Genomic DNA, 21,250 nt, shown 5'->3' with positions numbered 1-21,250 from the left:
TCACAATTACGGCCGTTCTGAGATTCCCGATAAGTCGTCGCTTTTTTTTTTTTTTTTTTTTTTTGCGTTGTAATGAAAACTGACTGCCGCTTCCATGCTATACATTGAACATTGAGGAACCGAACTACAGCATACCACTCTTGTTTGCACCTTTTGTGCGCACATACGACGGGAAAAAGGCACGAAGCGCGCCCACAGTGTGCATTCTTACAGGCCACTCAGTGGAGCATCCACACTAGCAGCGCGACGCTGTCGCCACCTACATGTCGAGCTCACGGCGAATAAACTAATCTATGGCCTCAGCAAACTCTTTTCCCGACAGCACAGCATAAAAAACTTACACCATCTTCCCGTGGGGAACCCTGATGAGGAAGCGAAGCATCATAGGGGTTCCGTATCACTGCAGAATTTATCTCCCCCCATAGAGACACCATCCACAGGCCCCCAAACAACAGAAGTGAGCACGGATGGACTATTGACCCATTCAGTTGCACTACGGCATGCATCCGTAGGTGCAAGGGTGACCATATGCTCGCACTGGTCAGGGCAGGTTTGCACCAGTACATACAACTATGATCGGTTACAACTCAAGAACGGCACCAGCTCATGTAGTGTATCACTCCGCCAAAGCTCCGGACCCGTGACGTCAGTGCGCGCGCGTTTTAAAAGGGGTTTGCTATGAATGCGTGATATCGTCTGCCTTGTCTCACGCAGTTTGTTTGTCGTCACTGGAGTCGTTTATAAGCATAATAAGTTCAAAAAATCACAGGAATGGCTCACGCCATGTTCAAAATATTCCTAGTAACGCCCTACTTGCGCCGCACGGAGAAACATTCGGCTACGGTGATAAGGCACAGCGGCAACTTCCGGTGCCGTTCTTAAGTTGTCACCGAGCGAGTATAGCACATTTCCCAAAGTGTTGTGCTCATTCGACACAGCTATACGTATGACTACGTAATCCCCATATTTTTTTTGTATTTCAGCAAATTTGCCCCTAGTCATCCACTTCGTAAAGAAAGAAAACATGTCTCTCACCAAAGACAACAAAAATTTTGTCAAACTTTGGGCCTTGTCCTTTCACTCAAGGTTGGGTGCCCACTGCTACTGTCTTGCTCGCACAGGCAACACTCCAGGGGCGGTATTCTCGAGTTTGGTCCCTTTTGCGTCCCTTTCAAAAGTGTCCCTTTTGGCGAGCCCTGATTGGCAAACATAGCAAACAACCGGAAGTGACGTAACGCAAGCGCAACAAACCTACTGCCAACGCCCATTGCATAACCGGAAGTACGTCACGATAAAAGGAACTCTAAAGGGACGTTTTCAAAAGGGACAGTTGCGAGAATACCGCCCCAGATGTTTACTTGCTTGCACCTGCGTGCTAGTCCCTTCAATGTGCAGTCCAGCCATTTAGCCCTGATGGCACAAAACGAGGAATAGCACTGCACTGCTACCCAGAAGTAGGTCCCACTTGCCTACTATTTGCACATCTTAAGGCTTCTGCCAAAGTAAAACAGAGAGAAGAGAAGAGAAGAGAGAGAGAAACCTTGTCAAGAGGAGAGAGAGAGAGAGAGAGAGAGAGAGAGAGAGAGAGAGAGAGAGAGAGAGAGAGACCTTGTTGTCAAGTTTAGGCACCTCACTTCCTTAATGCAAACTGCCCGGTAGCTACATAATATTTAGCCAGTTTCACTATTGCGTTGCTCAAAGTTACAGAGCAAAGACTAACAACTATTTTCAAATTAAATTATATAATATAATTTTTCTTTCATTGGAAACAAAATTATATTAATTCGCCAAGTGTCTGACTATGGCGATGCGGCGGCTAGAACACGTCTGGCAGCGATTGACAGTTGCATTGTTGCTCCTTAGTTTGGTCCCAGTGTGTCACATGACATGTTGGCAAAAAATTTTTGGTGGTGCAGAGCACAATTACAAGCGTGCGTGGTATGGACAATACTTTCCGCCCAAAGGTCAATGGTCAATGCTTGGAGTATGCTGTCATTTGCTTTGTTTTCCTTTGTGCTGCATTAGTGTTTTGCTGACCACCTTGGAGTTTCTGAGTGTGGGTGAAAGAGTTCAGCCATGTGATTATTTGAGTACGCACAAATGACTGTTAGTGAGGCCCATCAGTGGTGTAGTGGGGGCAATTTAATAGGCCCTCATGCTCTACTTGTGACATCCCTTTCAGAGGCAGGACTTCCAAAACTCAAGTGTTTGGGATCTCTGGGAGGAAAAAAAGGAGCCCCACTAGATGCAGGCGTCTGCCTAATTATGAACCATGAGTTGTAAATACTTCGTGCAATATAAAGAGTACATATTGCACATCTTGTTTTCTTGGAGTAGAGCGTCGTCTGCTACGTGTCATCGGCCAACAAATCTTCCATAACCAGGGGTGAGACAGCTGAATCAGATTTGGGAGCAGTTTTTGGAGCAGCGAAATCTCGATTTTGGAGCAGAAGAACCTTGATTTGGAGCAGAAGAATGATGACATTTATTATGTCACCTTAGGAGCCTAAAAAATCAAATTTCTGGCAACTCGGGGGGAAGGGGGGAGTGCACATTTTCATTGGTTTTGAACGTACATAACACTGAAACAACCTTTCAATAAAGTTTTTTCTACTATAGTATCACAAGGTACACACTGCACAACCTTTTTACAAACCATTTTTAAATTCTTAGGCTCTATGCATAGATAGCGTGGAGTGCTGTTAAAAAACATTGAATCAAAAAACAAAGCAATTATAAGGAATTTTTATTATCATGTGAATGACGAAATTATTGTTTTTGTATCTCGGACTCGGCTTTACACACACGTTTAGAGCCATGGCAACAGTTGCGCGAAGCGAGGTGACAGTCGTCGCACCCCACCAGCACTCCCATTTAAATCCCCAAGGTGCACGTTCACTACGACAGCAATTTGAGCAACGTTGTTATGTTGAGCCACCTCCCTCTTGACATTAAATTTCACTTCATATAGATAAACCATTATTACTAGCATGCAATAATAGCCCGTCCCGCTATCGGCCACTGCTTGAACATTTTGCGGCGATGTAGCCTGCGCGGTGCCACTTCTGCAGTGTCGATCGTCCCATTTCCGCCACTGGCAAGCTCGCTGTCAAAGGCAGCAATAACTCAGCATTTCATTATAACACCGCAATTAATACGAAATTTCACTTCAAGCACGCACCGCGCCTCTCACTCGAGGCCAAAACATGGCGAATTCACGGACCCCACGTTGTTTTTGATGAACTCCCGTTCTTCGAGCCACGCAACTTCCCTGCACATATCAAACGACTAAATGAAAACCCAGCCACCCCCATAACCAAAACCACAGTAGAAATCAGCGAAGAGCACTCTGCCTGAACCACGAGCAACTGCTTCGCCCGACGGCCATGTTTTCCAATATTCACTACACCAAGATGGCGGCGCCCAGTAATGTTGTTCCGGAGATACGGCGCTCCAAAAATTGTCTTTTCGTCAATTTTCACCAGCAGTTTGTCGCCTGAGTACACATACGTATTTTTTTTACAGGACTTTGCAATTGTTTTCCATGGGGAAACTTTAAAAAACTCATAGAATGTAACATGTGCAACCCCACATGGTGACCTACGAAAAAACTATCTTGGGGACAATTTTATGCGGGTTTTTTATTGAATGATCAATCAATTAGACCTTTACAAACAGGATCACCTTGGGGGTGCTGGAAAATGATGCCGTCAGTAAGCATTTTCCCCCACTGAAACTGGCGGGAGCGTTAAAATCCTTGGCTCTCAGACTGTTTTGGAGCAGTTTGGCGCAATTTTTGCAATTTTCATGCTTTTGGAGCAGCCTGGCGCAGGAAAGCAGATTTGTATCAAAAGTGCACATATGCGCAGCTGTCTCACCCCTGCATCACCGACCATCAATTGACTGATCCTGTATAGGGTCACATTTGTCAAGTTCAACCCTTGTGCTCTGCAGTGCAACACATCAGCCACAAAAGAATGCAGCAGGTGGCCAAGGGCAACAAAAGTGAATGACTGCAAAGCAATGCAGCAGGCCCCGCGGTAGCCCAGAGCACGCCAGTGAAATTACATTTACGATTGCTCAAGCCGTAACCTCTAGTTTCCAATAGCAGGTAGCAAACAAATCAGAATTTAGCAAACAAATCAGAAATTACTCAGAAGAATTAGAAAAAAGAAATGAAGTCATGTGGTGATTGCAACCGCAGCACATTGCCTGAAGACGTCGCAGGGCAAGCGCATCTTGATTTGAATGTAGGCCGACGCACACACCCAGAATGTTTTTTTTATATATAATGTATGGGGAGGGGAAAAAACAGATAATGCACTATGTGGTTATTTGTTTTGCTTGCACACACACTTTGCAATGAAGAATCTTTTTTAGAGTACCAATGTGCGTTTGCTCAACCAGATCAGATGCCATTCTGTCCAGCAGCCAGGAATGGGAAGGGTAAAGAGAGAGAGAGAGAGACAGAGAGAGAGAGAGAGAAAGCTGGTTAGGCACTCTGTTCTCCCTTGCAGTCCCCAGCTCTTTAGCCCATCTATCCTTGAAAGGTGCATGCAAAGTTGACTGCTTTTCAAAGCTGTCCTCACTGCACGAGCTTGAAAGGTGCTCGAAAAAGAGTTATTCCGCCAAATGGTGGTTAAATCTTTCGTTATGGCGGAAAAATGGCTGATTTTGAGTGCTTCCACAAAACGTTTTTTTCCTCTTGAGCTACTGGACACACTTAGCCTTGCTATGCATGAAATTGTAGCTCATAGATTGCTCTTCCAAACACAAAGCAGCAGTTTTGTTAAAGGTACAATTACTTACAGTTTATTCGTCAAGTAATCAGAAAAAAGCCCCCAAGAAAAGTATACGAAAAACACAAATCTGCAATTTTACCGAGACTAAAAATTATTTCAGGAATTTTAAGATATACAAATTGTTCCTGCGTTCCTTGGCTATGATTCAATATATAAATCAACAGTGTACACCAAGTTTTGGAATTTTGAGGGCCCGTCAACCTAGCGGAACTGACGGCTGTGCCACGCCGCAAAGGCACTGAAGGGTGAGTGAGTCTCTGTAAAATGTGCATCCAAGCATACTCTTTTGTGTTCTCGCACAAAATCCTTATCAGTTGGGTGGTAAAAGACAACAACAAAAAATCCAGCGCTCTCAAGAAGCGTCGCGCATCGCCCTGCAGCGCTAATCTGACACGAGCGCCAGGCTATCTTGAAGGCGATAGCGCGATACGGCGCGGTGCATTTGGCAAAATATCCTGGCCGTACGTTGTAGAGACCCTAAACACAAAAGTAAAACCGCAGTCGTCAGATAAGAAGCACGTTTTGTTTATAAATACAGCGCGGAGTCCCAACGAAATTACCTGCCAGCGCTTGTTGAAGTGCGAGGCACCTGAACCGGAGCTTCGTCGTCCTAACTGAAATCTGAAGATCCCACATCATTGCTTGACCCATCACTGCTGCTGGAATCAGAAAAATCGACAGCAGGAGCTGCCGAAGTGCTTGCTACAGCAGTCCGACTGTGCGGAGCGCGGCGCGAACCCGAAGCCATTTTCCTCCAAATCCCCGCTACCTTCGATTCAAATTTCTCTTGATACACCGCCACCACACGCGACACATAAACAAACGAAACCAAAACTGAACGAGAAGTTGTCAATGAACACACCAGATGGCAATAGTTGTCTGTGGAGCGCAAGTTTTAGATTTTGCAGGAGATTTGAAATCATCGGAAGCCGGCTTCCGATTACCTATGGCGCTGGAGTTAAAGAGTTAAAGCCACAGCCTCACGGTGGCCACACCATTGAAAAAGGGTCCATTGCAGCTCTGGCAAGACGCTGAGATCACAGACGTATGTGGGCAAGAAGCACCACAAATAGGACGCCTCAAAGGCACTTATGCAGACATGAAGAAATGCATTGCCCTTTCTCTGCAATATAATGAGCACTGGTTATTTATGGCCTTTTGCTTCCCTCTGAGACACTTTTGATGACCAGCTAAAGAACATTGCAAAATTCGACCATCCCCCCTTTCTACCTGTTTTTTAAGCTGCCCCATCAACACACATATTTGTGTTAAGGTTTCCGTTGTGTCCCCCTGCTTTTGATTGGATACTACTGAATAACTGAGCAACTAAAACCTGTACTGCTGATTGTTGCAATGAGGGCATACGGCAGGCGTGTATAGCCCACTCCTTTTAAAGAGCTCAATTTCATCTACACATTGCTTAAAGAAAAAGAAAAAACACGGTGAAAGATGCACTTCGTTATTGCCATGTGCTCATGTGTCCTGGCAGCCATCTGAAAGCAAATAACTACCAAAATCAGCATAAATACTAAAATTTATAACATATTTGAAATTACCATTAGGGTGCATGTTTGCATTAGAAAATTTCGGCCAGGGTACAAATACAGCTAGCACCCTTTATAGAAATCCTGAATATAGGTTCCGGTTTGACCTCTAAGTATTCCCAGTCACATTTCAAAACTGACAACAAACATGTGACACGAGTTGGAATGGTAATATGTTTCAGAATCAAGTTTCAGAGTGCACATTGGTTATTATACAAGTCTCATTTGAAAGTTTACAAAGGCAGCTGGCTAGCTGTACGCGTTCCCTGGCTCCAATTTCCTATTACAAACATGTGACCTGAACTGTTAATAGGTTTTCAGTAATTATGGTAATCATGTTGATCAGTGTGGTTATTATTGCACTTTCTGGCGGTCCCCAGGACACACAACACCACCTAAGAATGGGATCCATTGAACATTTTGTTTTAAAATGCAGTGGAGATAACAGAACTATTTGTCATGCATGTACCTGTACATCTAAGTACACACTAAAGTACTAGCCTTGTGCACGAGACTTCAGTGCACGTGAAGGATCATAAGGTAGCCTAAATGAATATACCCGCCCACAACATGCGAGCCTTTCAGGCAGCCCCCAATTTGAACATGTACATAGTACAACAAGCAAATCCTATAAAATCCCATTTTTATTACTGCCCTCAAATTTCAAAGTTTTTAATGAAGATATGCACACAGATGCAAATAATCTGTTTGGGCATAAAGCATGCTAAACTGTTTCACATGCTCCATGCCTCAGCTGCTATTTGCTTCAAAATCATTATCTCGAGAAGGTAACCCAAAGAAAATGTTCACACTAAGCAGAAGAAGCGAAAAAGTACGACTACAAAAAATACCCGGTATACCAAGTAAGTTATAGCCAGTATTCAACGGGGTGGAATGCATGCAGGCAACCAAGTGTGCGCCGCCATATCTGTGGCCAAGCGTCTGTTGCTAGGCGATGTGCGCACGGCCCGCAGATCAGGCACCCCTCTTCTCCTCCATGCAACCGTGTGAGTGCGCCGTCACTCGTTACGTCTGGCTCTACGGGATGGTGGTACTTGTCCATGCTAAGCACGACTGAAACACATGACTGTGTTTCACGTTACAAACTCTACCTCAGCGAACTCAAAGTATTGCCTCGAGTTCAATGCGAGTGTGATTAATGACATCTCTGTTGACGTCACCGTTTAGAACATCTCTGTTGACGCCGCCATTTAGAATCGGATTCGAACGGAGCAGATGATGCACGCCGGTGTTTTTTTTTTTCTTCGGCGTGCGAGCACAGTGGCCCAAGCCGCGCCGTGTCCGTGGCGCATCGGCCATGTCTGTGGCCGTCTCCAGTGTTGCCAAGCGAAGAAATTGACCGCTAAACTTTTCAATGAATACCGCCTATACCTTTTATCAAAAATTAAAGCTGCTCCACTCAATGTGAAAGCTGTCAGAAGTCAGAGCAGTGATTCGCCATAATGGGCTGTAGCACCGTTATCCACTCTGCTACCACCCAATGTAATTCAAATTTCCTGCCCTCACAGTGCTCGCGCACCCCCTGCCTGAAACTGCGCCAGCGGGAGTTCTGTTCTTTTTGTGCTTGCTTTTCCTCCTGCACGTGCCGGCGTTGCACTGCCGCTTTTTTTCGTTTACTATCGTAAAAACCAACCCGAGTGTTCCTAATTAAATGAACACGGGCGCTGCCAGTTAATTACGTATATTTTGCCTCAAATGTACCAACAGTTTTCTTCGCGCTAAACAACGGGGAGATGTACGACAAGCACCAGCGGTTCACGCGTTTCGAATGCTTATGACTTTATAAACCGCTTGGCTTTTGGAGCCTCTGGGTTATGCCGCGATGACAGCCGCTTTGACGGAACACTGTGTGGGTCTACTCGGGTTTAGCGAGCGAGCTAGGACAAGGCGAGCCCCTAAAGTGCTCTGCACATAAAAGAAAGACCACACCCCAAAATAAACAAATGTCATCAAGGGAGGTGCAACGATCTGCTCACCTCCTGGCTTCTTGCAACGCTGGAGGGGCTCGTTTTCGATGCCGACAGTCCACGGCTTAGAACCCGAGGGCTGACAGATGCGTTGGAAACCTTCACAAGTTTCGGAACAGCCCCAGTATGCATCCAGCTGTCTCTCTGCCCAGAGGGCTCACAGTCCTGTCCCTCTGAAGTAGGACCTGGAACGAGCGAACGCTCTCTCGCTTTTCTACACAAGGCCTTCAGCCTGCTGGCCTTGTCTAGTGGAGGTGGTTTCCGGTCATCCCTGGAATCTTGCTTGGCACCTTCTTGCGCGCGCTCCTTGTCCACCCCACTGTCACCCAAGCTCAACTGCTTTGACTCCCTGGTCGCTTCTTCCCTGGGAAGCACAGACCCAGATCCTGCCGCCTGGTCCCGATCCGAGCTCGCACTGAGCGCTGCTGGGCTGTCCTCACCGCTAGGAGCAGCCGCATAAGGCCTACGACAAGGCCTGGTCGCGTGCTCAGTTAGCAAGGGCCTGCCTCTACCCTGCAGTGCACTGCCACTAGAGGCTTGGACGGCCGAGTGCAGGAGCTGAGCACGGCCACGAGGTTTCTGCTCGCCCACGTCCTTGGCACCTGCTGCTTGGGACGGAGGTGGAAGAGAGCTGGGTCCGCGGACAACCGCTGAGGCTTCCATTGGTGCCCACTCAGTATCCCTTGGACTTTTCAAAGCAGGTGGCGGCGACATTGCGGCCACCCCATCCACAGCACTGCGCCCACCGAGACTGTCACACACTGCGCTGGCTCTCCCAGGAGTGTCTGGCCTGCTTGGAGGGTCATAGGCACCGAGTTGCTTGAGTGTCAGCAGCAGGGCAAGGCCACGTCCAAGGCCAGGCGTTGTCGGAGGAGTGGTCAGTCCGGCAGAAAGTGGCCCCACAGAAAGTGCGGTCGATGCACACGACGGTGTTGGAGAGCTGCTAACACTGGACGAGTCGGACGGGGTCTCAGACGGTGGCTCTTCGACGGCCATTTCCACAGGAATTCTTAGCAGGCCAGACATGGCTGGCTGCTTTGCAAAGTCATACATTTCTTGGAAAATAGCAGACATGGCTGCCTGCCTCTCTCTTGCCAAGACTTGTACGGCAGGGGTCACCTTCATTTGTCTCAGTGCTGGGAGCTGTTCACGACTGTCATCCATGGGCACAACCTCCACGACAGCAGGTGCAGCACCTAAAAAAGACAATAAAAAATAACTAGCATTAAGCCTCCGTGGTACCCAGAAAAGTAATATTCCGTTCGGCTGTTTTATTTTGAGACTAAATCTCTAAACAGTTATGAACACTTGGAGCAAGCTCGCAAAGAAAATAGGATCTCTCTCTCAAAGGGGCCACAAACACAAAATACAAGTTAGGTTCATTTTAAAAAAAGCTTGCTCTGTCCCAATAAAACCAATAAAAATATTAATGCAAATTTATAACAATTCATCTAAGTGAGGAAAACAGATCAAGCAGTCAGCCCTTATGATGTCACAGGGACTCTTCAGTGCTATACTTGTCTGCAGACCAAAGCCACCGCCAAGAAACATGACTACGATATTTCAGTGGTGCCTCTAGCTCTGTTTGATCATACACTTGAATGCACATAAAGTTGACACACTGATACCTCTGTTTTTAGTGTTTACCATTACACATCAATGCTGATGTGTAGCATAACGAAGGCTTCTCAATTATTATTAATTTTGGGGAGGGCGGGGGGACAATGCCTTTCACACCCAGAATCCAGTTGAAGGAATTACCGAAGGATAGTTCTTTAAAAAAACACAAGGTTTTAGTTTGTCTTCATGGTCCCTTCAAAAAGAAATGAGCTATTGTCATAGCTCTGCAACCCACGCACAGGTTTTTTTTTTATGCAATTGTTTTTTTTGTTGCACTCTGAAAACAAATATGCTATCTGTTTTTGCCCATGTACGAAAGTTTGAAGTTATGGAATATGTTATGTAACAGAATTTTAACCATACTGTTGATTAACTATGCCCTGTATACTGGCTTACTTTATCTCTATTTGTGTTCTTAGGTTTGGGCTAGTTGGCTATACATTACTTAAAAAAAAAAAAAAGAAAGTGCAAGGACGCGGACAAAATAAAGTAAAAAGACAGTACAAGCACTTACTAACAACTGGGTGTACTTTATTGCGTTCAGCAATATATACGAAGACACAAGTGACATCACCACTCTACGATCAATCAAAAAGAAAAGGAAAGGATAAAAAAAAAGGCAAAAAAATGCACGATGTACACACTGCCAAGAGCAACATTTTGATACTGCTATCTCCGACATGTGCCATCTATGTAGTCAAATTCCCTGGTGAATGCAATAAGAGAATCGATTTTTTGATGCACCTCTTGGGACTAATTTTACAGCTCTTTAACCATTTTGAATGCCCATTTCAAACACCAAAGTTTAATGAGCTGTAAAATTAGTTCCAAGCGGTGCATCAAAAAACCACTTCCTATAGTGCATTCATCAGTGTTAGGAAATAGTATTAGGTACTAATACTATTGTTAGTACTAATAAATTAGTACTAATAAATAGTACTAATACGTAGTATTAGGAAATACGGAGATTACAGTTTTATGACCAACAGTTTTGTCTATTGTTCCTCCAAAAATGACTAGTTATCTCTAATTATCTTGGGAACTAATTGACTGACTCAAAAAATAATGGCATATTTGAAATGAGCGGGGGAAAAGCAGCAAGACTGGCAAGTTTCACAGAGTTTGCTTCAAAATTAAAAGATTGTTTTAAGAGCCATGTCCCCCTTAAGATGCAGAATTCACATAGATGGCTCCACACCCAAAAGTTTATTCCAGCGCCAAAGCGAGGTTACAGGCACATTTATTAACTGCTTTAAGAAAACATCTATTCCTCCTGGAGATGCGAAGCCTCCTTCTCTGCTCCACGAATGATCCTTTGTTTCCTTTGTTGGAGCTCCTTGGTGCGGGTGGCCACCCTACTCCCTTGTTATTCATCCTCAGATGCATCCAGCCTGTCTTGTTTCTCTTTCTGGACTCCTTCTTCCACTGAATGTTTGCACCATTCCCACCATACCGTCTGTAATGTCAACACTGGCTACACCACCTGCTGTTGACACTGGCACACACTATTCTCTGCGCAATTAGAGATTCTGCTTTCAGGTTCCCCATGAAGAGGAGGAATCACTTTATTGAGCCTTGGGTTGGTTTACAGAAGTGGTGTGGCCACCGGTTTGAGGCTGGCAGCGACGTTGGCAGCACGGGTGACCAGAAGTATCTGGACCTCTGGGTCCGAGCTGCCCAGCGCTCCCTCCCACTGCTCTTCATTAACTAGAGGCCCTCTTTCCAGAAAATCCTCTTTTGACAGCAGCATTGCCCCGGAGCATTGTGGGGACAGTCTTGACAAAGATAAAGGGGGGAAAAAAGAAGAAAAAAAAAAGAAAAAAAAAAAAAGAAAAAAAAAAAAACCGAATTGCACTCTTGAAAGCCCAGCCCAAAACGCGACGTGTCCAGTCTCTATGCCAACCAAGTTCTTGAGAAGTAGCTGTGCAGAGCTCAGCAGGTAGGATCGGTATGCCCTTTCTGCTTCCAAGCCGGCCAGCCAGCGGTGCTCTGCGAGTATTTTCACCACAATTGCAAGCTGTTTTTTGCCAAGCTCTGGTGACGAGGCGTAGGCCAGATCCAAGCAACTCCCTCCTGTCATTAGCCTGTCAAACCTTTGCATAATGTTCTGTAAGCACACCTTCAAAAAAAAAAAAAAATTCTTGAAAGTAAGCGCTGCAAGTTGAGAAGTTTTGCAGCTTTTTGAAAGTTGTTCTTGGCAGCAAAATAAATAGCAAAAGCGTTGACAGAAAATGTACTCTGGCTTCGCCAAATCTATATTTTAAGCAACGTGAAGGATGCGTGAGGAGCAAGCAAAATTTCTTGCTTGATGACCCTTCCCAACAGCGATTGTAGTACAGCCTCCCATACTGCAGAGAGGAAGGGACCACTGGATTGTCCATTTAAAACTCGGCCAGGAATGGCTTCAATTGCCCAGCCACTGACAGCATGAAAGCAAGGCTTGCCCAAGTCTTGGTGCAGCTGGTGCACATGCGCCTGGTTTTAGCTGAAAACTTCACATACTTTATCAAGTATGGCAATACTTGAAGAGCTCTCGAGATCACTACGCTGGCGTTTTCAAACCATCGAAACACACAGCATTAGGGAGGAAACAATGCGCTTACTGTGATGTGAATACAACTGAAACGGTGCACTGGAACCCACTTGAAAATATTATAATGCTACACAAAAACTGTGCCAAATTCCAGCCTGTTGCTGCATGGCTTGTTTTGGAGGCACCATGAACCAGATGCAGGCCACAGCTTCCAATGTCCAGAACTTCTTGACTTATTACAACCCAGTTCTTAAAATACATATAAAGAAGACGTCGACCACAAGAGAAAATAAAACGACGACGTTTCGGCCCGCCGAACGGGAGCCTTGTTCACGCTCAGTGTGAATCAAAAATAAATGAACAGGGTTTTTTATAACTCAAACATGCTTTTTGGCTTTTCTACAAAAAGTAGTATGTGTGGGTCATAACTGCTGTTCATTTATTTTTGATTGGCTGCAAACCTGCCTTAGCGTTGCTGGAGCGGGGGAACATGGAAAAAGAATTGGTCGGCATCTTCTTTATTATGTATTTTAATGTCATTCCCGACCAAACGGGAGTCTGTCGAAACCTCGATTTCAACACAGTTCTTCCTTAAGGGAACCTAAAAAACTTGAAGCACATATATGGTCTATCTATGCACGCTTGCAATATCTCATGATTTATGTCCTCTGTGGCTTTCTTGAAGGCAGGTCTTCAGAACAGGTGTGGCCGAGAAGGTGTGGCCGAGAAAACAAGTCAGTATGGAGTTTTTACAGTAGTGTCAGATGAATCCCAGTATCTGACAAGCACATTCATCTGTTCTTTCTGCATTACTTTGTTTAGCGATTCGCCGAATGCTACAATACAGCTAAGTATGGTGCTTCAGCAAAAACTGATGGCAGCTTCTTTCAGAATGGTGCAATGCCATGACAGATAGTACATTGGACGTTATCTTTTCCTCATTGCATTTTCGTGGCAATTTCACGGAACTGGAACATCAACGGAAAGAGCGCCGCCGATGAAGCCACTAAACGGAGGGAGGTATGAGTCATTACAGCATTCATGCACCACATGATCTCAGCCTTAGCAACATCTCTTTTTAGTAGAAAGCCACGCACCGAGATGTGTACAGGGGTTGATGTAGCAGGGAGCATTGATTAGGGGAATGATTTTTTCGCCCCTTCGTCGACAGTCACCATGAATGACATGGCTGCAGCTTTTTGCTTGAAGAACAACAGTATGCGTGTGTGTGAGCCACTTTCCAACACCTTCATTGCATTCTTATGTTTTACACTTGCAGTCCGTGATTTCCCCATGCTGCTCAAGCGAAACGTCTTGCAGCACACCATGCATTGTGCACTTACACACCTTTGGGCACAGGCTTCAAAAGCAGCTCAGATAAGCTGAGCTCATAGCGAAATAAAACAATAAAAATGCTTCAGCCTCGAACAAAGCACAACATACACAAGAGCACCCACAGGCCCATCGCAAGTTACAACAGAATGGAGATATGGTGATACTCATTTGATGATTATGATGGCAGCTGAGCTGACTTTTAAACTGTTTGCAGCTGGCTGGTTATTGGCACCACTTAAGGGCACCTAAAGAAATCGTAGAGAGAGCTACGATGCTTGGAGTGTGGGATCTATGGCACGGAAGTCGTGCGTAGACCGCCATTGCTGCAGACAGCCTCCGAGATCTTTTTAATATTCCCGACTCTGTCTGATGCTATGTGCAGCAATACAGCAACGACACTACTTCACACAGCCTCCAAGATTGTCGCGTAGATCGTGTTCTTGACTGCGTCGATCTGACTGGCCACTTAAACCGATTTTGCCCCACTTTTGTAATTTCCCTGACAATTCCCAGTTTTCCCAGTAGGTAGACACCCTGCCTCTCTAATTGATTCTTCAGAGGACAACTAAAATCATTACCCATTTGGCAATAAAAGCTGAGGGCTGCGAGTCCACTTCCAAAACTGGTCCAAAGGCCACGACCCCCACCAGTGTAGCCACCATTATGCAGCACCCATAGGAAAACCCCTGCGCACTCGTCTTTCGGCTCTCCCCCTCGCTTGTCTTTGATTCTCCACACCCTACAAAACTGCCCATGGTCACATCTGTTAGAAAATACATTTAGGGCATGCCAAACAACTGCAGCTTGGTAAGGTGTTCACATGCTAAGAAAAACGATCCAAGGATGAGGATCTGTGTTTCCTGGGCACTCTTATCACACTCAATGAGGACAGCAGATGACCTCCGCCCTGCAGATGGAAGTACCGTAAAGTTCTGAAAAAAGCCCACCCAAAGTACAGAAATATCAAGTGAAAAATACAGGATGGGCGATCTTTTGGGTCAGGTGCGAAAAACTAGGAAAAAGTGGCTGCACCGCCAACCAAAGCTGCGGAGATATCAAGAAAAAATACCAGATCAGTGAACTTTCAGCTCAAGTGCAGAAAAGGCAAATACCGAATTTGCACGATTGTAGGTCGACCCTTTTTTTCAAATTTGACAATCCAATGTCGGGGGGTCGACTTAGAATCGAAGTCGAACCGTCTACCGCTAGTAACGGCAAGAGAAACGAGAAATCGGGGGTGCTACGAGGAGGGGACAGCTTTGCACCTTCGTTCCCATGGTTATGGTCTAAAGTGTGAACCGCATGGGGCGTTTTCTGTTCACGAAAATGCGCCATGGTGACGCTGCCGCGAATACCACCCGCATGCTGCGCGCTAAGCGATTGGAGGCGGCAACATGGCGGCGTCACCAGCCACGAAGAGGTGCGCGTAGCTCCAGCGACCGCTCCTAACCGCTCTTTAAGATATCACTGAAGGCACAAATGAAGACGTTTGTGCAGGAAAGGAGCTGAAAATGTGGTCGAAAACGCCACTATAACGCATTATCCGCGCCGCTAGGGAAAGCGCCAATCAGCTACCGTGGTAAGCCTAAGCATCTCCGGCGGCGCCAGCCGGCTGTCCCGAGCGCTATCAAACTGCTACCATGAAGAGCGTGCCTCCCCATTGGGGCAAGTCGTCAGGCTCCTGCCAGTGCCGCGCTCATCGCGCGTCATACCGAGGTAGAACGGTAGAACTTAAAAGCCGTAGAAGCTGCCGCGCGCGCGGAATCGTCGACGCGGGCGGCGTGAAAAAGTCGCCCGCGCAACGCCGACGCGCACGAATCGCGTGCAAAAACGCGTCAAGAAGCGTTTTACTCGTCTCATATAAACAAAATGAGTATTAGCGAATCCCTTGATTCAATGCGCGGCGGTAACGTAGCCCAAATCATATCTGTTCAGTACACTTCCGAACGTGATGGTAGGAGGTTAGTCGCTCAAAAGTAAATCGCGTGCGGCCGCTTCCGTCAGCCGCCATGTTGTTTGTTTTGGTATCGCGCGGCAGTGGCCGCTGCCAGTTGCTTTGATGGTTGTCATGTCGCAGCGAATGTGTTCTTCCCGCTCAACCCACGGCACATGGTTATTCCGGGTGCTTATACAAAAGCTTTTCTTTTTTAACATCTACCGCGCATACCGCAAGCGCACGGCTTTTGTGGGAGCGTCGATAATTGATGGTAGAGCCGCCGTGTGGGTTGACGGAAGAGCTTTTCTTTGGGATACAATTTTCTAGGCGGCGCTCGCTTTTTTTTTTTTTTTTTGAGAGATGCAATTTTTGGGGGTCAACCTTCATTCGAGTAGACTTACAATCGTGTAAATACGGTAACTGACCGCATCAACACATGATATGAGAATTCGTGTTCATTTTTCTCACTCATGGGCACTAAAGCCATCGAGTGTAGGGGGTGGGCGATCTTTGGGGTCTTTTAGTAAATTGAATATTTTACCCCTAAGGGGGGGGGGGGGGCGGGGGGATGCTTCAGGGGTGGGCATTCGCTCAGAACTTTATGGTATGTTCTATGTCACCTCATGTAGCCGCGGGATGTCGGTACGGGTACGAAATGTGTGTTTAGCCCCGCAATGCATATACAGTGGAATCTCGGTGATACGAATTCGGTTGATACGAATTTCGTTGTGATACGAATTTTCAAAATTCCCCGGCCAAAATGCATTGTACGCAATGTAAAAAAATTCGGATGATCCGTTCGCATTTATCACCGGTGCGGGTGATACGAACACGCGAGCCGCGAGCAGATGACTGCGGTGTGGACGGGAGGCGGGAGTGTTTGTGCGGCCGTGTGGCTTTGGTCGCACGCAGGCACAAAATCATTAAGCGTGAACTGCATGGAGCGTTTTCTGCTCACGAAAACGCGCCGCGCACGCCACAGACGCGCTGACGCCACCGCGAATACCACCCGCATGCGGCGCGCGGCGCGGTAAGCCGCGGCAACATGGCGGCGTCAACGGCCGCGAAGTAGGGCGGGTGGCTCGACCGACCGCTTCTGACCGCTCTTTAAAGAACAAAAGAAGTTGCTTATGAAGTAATACCCCTGTCACACGGGCACTTTCAATCGCGATTGAAGTGAATCGTGATCGAATTTTCGAGTGCGCTCGACGTACTGCCGCTGCTACACGGCCCGTTTCAATCGCGATCGAGAAGTTGCACCGGTTGCACTTGTGTACATCAGATGGCGCTAACAATGTACTTGCGGCCGGCGTCTGGTAACTTCGCGCGGTCGTAGGTATACGTAACTATGTAAATATTACCTCGCGCTTATTTGGGTCAAGTTATTTGACACAATTTGTGGCGTTAGTTGAAGTTGTCACATTCTGTGCCATTACTCAGCGGGGACGAGAGTATCGCCGCTTTCGTTCGATCGGCTTGGAAGCTTCGATCGCGCTTGAGAAACCAGGATTGAGTTCGAGCGGGATCGAGCTCGATCGCGATTGAAACTGCCGTGTAGCAGGTTCCCGATCCAGATTGAGCTCGATCCGGATCGACTCAATCGCGATTGAAAGTGCCCGTGTGACAGGGGTATAAGGGAGCTGATGAGTCCTAAAACGACACTGTAAAGCATCGTCCGCGCGGCTAGGGAAAGCGCCTACCAAATATCCGCCACCGTGGTAAGCCTAAACATCTCCGGCGGAGCCAGCGGGCTGTCCGGAGCGCTTTCAAACTGCCGCCATGAAGAGCGTGCCTCCCCGTTGGCGCAAGTCGGCAGGCTCCTCTCACTGCCGCGCGCGTCGCGCGTCATTTTAAAGAACGCGCGCGCAAACGCCGACGCGCCCGGATGGCATGCGGTTCAGGCTTGAGTTCGTGTGCGCGCGTCGCGTCGGCGATGAGCGCGCGTTCTTTTGACGCCCGCGCTGACGATTCAGCCCGGCACCCAGGCGCCAGCCTCTGCCTCGGTTACCGCTAACTGCATTGGGAGGAGCCTCACGACTTGCGCCAATAGGGAGACGCGCGCCTCATTGTGATTGCGGCAATTTCGGAGCGCTAGCAGCAGCTGGCTGGGCCACCTCAGCGGTGGATATTTGGCGTAGATGACATTTTATAGTGCTTCTCCCATACTGTCAGCTCCTTTCCCGCATGAGCAGTTTAATTTACACATTGAGCTCCTATTTAACAAAAGGTTAGAAGCGGTTGCTGAAGCTACCTGCACCTCTTCGCGGCAAGAGCCGACGCCATATTGCCGCCGCCTGTCGCATGCGCAGCACATTTCCATTTTTTCTCGTTTTCTGATGATACGAATTTTCGGGTGATACGAATATTTTTGCCGCCCCTTGAGATTCTTATGACCGAGATTCCACTGTATATGTTCCTGTATGAATGATTGCAGCCCCACGGTGGCATCCCGTAAACAACGCTTCATTGCATTTTGTTTAAAGCTAACCCTTCAGATGTCGCCACTAGCTCAGAATACTGAAGTGCACTTACACCAAAACTTGTTTTCCTCGCGAGGTCTCACTTAGTGCACATGGTATTTAATTAAGTACAAATGGTATCCGCTAATAATAACACAGCAAAATTTTGCTAAATTTCTCTACTATACTATAAGAATTGAAGAGCTTCCCTACACATACCAAAACATTCGGAGTACTCTTTGTTTTGTTTTGCTACAGAGCAACAAAATGTCCAGCTAACTCGAAAACTTCATGCACCTACCGCACTTAGAGTGCTTCGCTTTTTGGCTAAACAGGGAACATGGTATTCATATTTCCGTTGCTCTTTAGGTTTGTTTTGAATGGTGCAAAAAGCCCCCTCCCCCCCCTGTGTGGCTGTCTGCAAAAATGCTATCACAAACATTTCAACTAAGCTCTCTCCACTGTCTCTTCAAGTCATACCAACCCTACAGAAATCCCATTCTCCCACGCAGTGAACATAAAGCACCACTTCCTGTACCTTCAACAGCTGCTGCAGGTCCCACAAAGGCGTAGTTCTGCTTGACCAGTTCGTCATTCAAGACAACCTCGTGGTTGTTCAAGCGCAGCAGAAGCTTGCCGTAGAGGCGGCCTGATGGGGTCTGTCCAAGGACTTGAACTTGCACTTGAGTGGCCTCTGCAAAAGCAAGTTCACACAAATGGGGCAGCTGACCAATTTTCACTACACCAAATACAATATTCCTCACGCTACATGAGGCAGATGAGGCAACTGTCACACATTACCTCTTATTCTGCATTTAAATTTTATATAATGAAGACCAGTTGTGCACGAGTAAGGCTAATAACAAAAAAAGGGCCCATCTCCCCGCGAGGGGGACTCGAGTAAATGCGTCGCATAGGGGGTGGGTGTATTGCGTTAACATTTAGTGTTTGGGGAGTTGGTGGTAGTAAATGCGTTGTATCAGCAGCTTCTTGACATAGTTTGAATGAGTCAAGGATATAAGGCGCGTTCGTAGCCTTTCATTCTGTGTCGGTTTTGTGGCGCAGTGGGAAGAGCACCATGGACCTCGCGTTCCGCCCACAGGTAGTGAATGCATTGTATCAGCAGCTTCTTGACGTAGTTTGAATGAGTTAAGGATATAAGGCGCGTTCGCAGCCTTCCATTCTGTGTCGGCTTTGTGGCGCAGTGGGTAGAGCACCATGTACCTTGCGTTCCGCCCGCAGGGTCGTGGGATCAAAACCAGGCGCCGGTAAGTATTATTTTTTTATATAGTGTAGGGGGAGGGGTGCGGACCTGTTGTTGAGAGCGAGGAGGGTAGCGTGATGCAGGAGAGGAGTGGGGGAGAGGGCGCACCTGGAACGGCTGTTGCGGACGCCGAGGCACGGCGACAACGCCGGGTGACATCGTGAGTTAAAGAAATGCTCTGCATTTAAAAATCAGAGCCCTTCCACCCCGTGAAGAGGGATGGCCAGCAAAGCTGTGGTGCCGAGCCTCCACGTGAGGTTTGACTGGGTCATAGTCCAAGGGGTGCACGAAGTAAAACGTTTGTAATTTGCGATTGAGCATTGTTCCTGGTTACTAACTGAAAGTCCAGTCCTGTCCAGTCACTGCTCCTCGCGCATGCTCAGCACGCCTCTTCACGAGCCACGTGAAACGGGTATCAAGCGGCTCCGCCGCAGCGTCAGACTTGGCTACCGCGCAATTGAGGCGCACACCTGTGCACGCGCCGGCGCCAGTGCGTCTGCCGCGGCTATGACGCAACACAATCCAACACAATAAACTTTAATTCAATCCAATCCAATACAATACAATCCAAGCCAAGCCAAGCCAAGCCAATCGAATCAAACCCAATCCAAGGCCCTTCGCGCTTGCGCAGAACGGCTCCTCACGGCACACGCGAAACTGCTCAACCTCGGCCAGTGTAGCTTACGCTACAAAACACACAGGAATCGTGGGTAGAAATTTATTATAGCGCGGGTATGGTAATCATAATCACAGCGCATGCTCTATGAAGGCCCAAGGACCTTTTTAATTCTGTATGATTTTTTCCATGCCCCGGGGGTGTGACGCCCAGTTTTACGATTCCGGGGATTTGAGTGGGCTCCGCAACGGGGCGCTACGCTCGCTAGCGATTCTTGTCTACATCGCTCTGGGACCGGAGACGATCTGCTGGATCCTAGCCATTTACAGCTTTGCTGTAAAAAATCCAAAAACCAAAGCAGAAATCAGTGCCCACTAGAATTTTTCCGTTTTCTAAATACCCATGCAAGCAAGCACAAATTGTTCCCTCAAATAAAATAAATCTAGTGAATATCCTGATACAAGAGGTGCGCAAATATTCGAAATATTGAATACGAATCGAATATTCTCCTTATTCGAAGCTTATTCAATTTAAAAAAATGCATATTCGAAAATTCCTGAATATTCAGCCATGGTTGAATATCCTGGACAACGAGACAGTACTGTACAGTTAAACCTCGATGTAACGAAGTCGGTAAAATTTGTAATTTACTTTGTTACACTGAAATTTCGCTACATTGAAATTCGCGGTTATAATGAAGTGTTCCTCCCGTGAAGCGTTTCCTGCAAAAGAAAACGTGGCGCGCATACCCGGCTGGCGCTCTATTTCGGTTTCTATCGGAGCTTAATCGTCCCTCGAGCGCTTCGACACAGCTTCGAAGCTCCCACGCGTGCACCTCCCGGCCTCCCCATTGGCGAAACTAGTCAGGCTCCTCCCATTGCCGCGTGCACTTCCTAGAGAAGCCGCCGCCGGCGTGCAATCGCGGACGCAGGTGTGAAAAAAACGTGCGCACAAGGCGCATAAAGATTCACAAATGCTTGCTGGGACGATGAAACCCAACAAGCATGAGCGAACTCGAACGAAGGGCAAAGTGGCGGCATGTGGCGGCGGCAATTAGGCTTACCACCGCGGAGGATATTTGACGGGCGCTTTCGTAAGTGGCGCGTATGACGTTTTACTGTGAAAATTTCGTCCACGTTATCTGCTTTTTTTT

General features: G+C 47.1%; 1 protein-coding gene across 3 annotated transcripts in view; it reads right to left on the bottom strand.

The window, feature by feature from the left end:
* LOC144155165 (uncharacterized) overlaps window positions 1-21,250 on the bottom strand; it is a 116,479-nt gene that overhangs the window by 62,487 nt on the left and 32,742 nt on the right. For all 3 annotated transcript variants that reach the window (XM_077686445.1, XM_077686446.1, XM_077686447.1), the window contains exons 8-9: window positions 18,756-18,911; window positions 8,344-9,530 (exon numbers count right to left, since the gene is read on the bottom strand). In XM_077686445.1, the coding sequence (XP_077542571.1) occupies window positions 8,344-9,530; window positions 18,756-18,911 (1,343 nt within the window). The remainder of the gene's footprint in view (window positions 1-8,343; window positions 9,531-18,755; window positions 18,912-21,250) is intronic.

Source organism: Haemaphysalis longicornis, unplaced genomic scaffold, assembly GCF_048455015.1.
Source record: "Haemaphysalis longicornis isolate Haplotype H1 unplaced genomic scaffold, Haemaphysalis longicornis Haplotype H1 scaffold_1, whole genome shotgun sequence".
NCBI lineage: Eukaryota > Metazoa > Arthropoda > Arachnida > Ixodida > Ixodidae > Haemaphysalis > Haemaphysalis longicornis.
The sequence above is the reverse complement of the archived record's forward strand: the minus strand, read 5'-3'. Positions and strand labels throughout refer to the sequence as shown.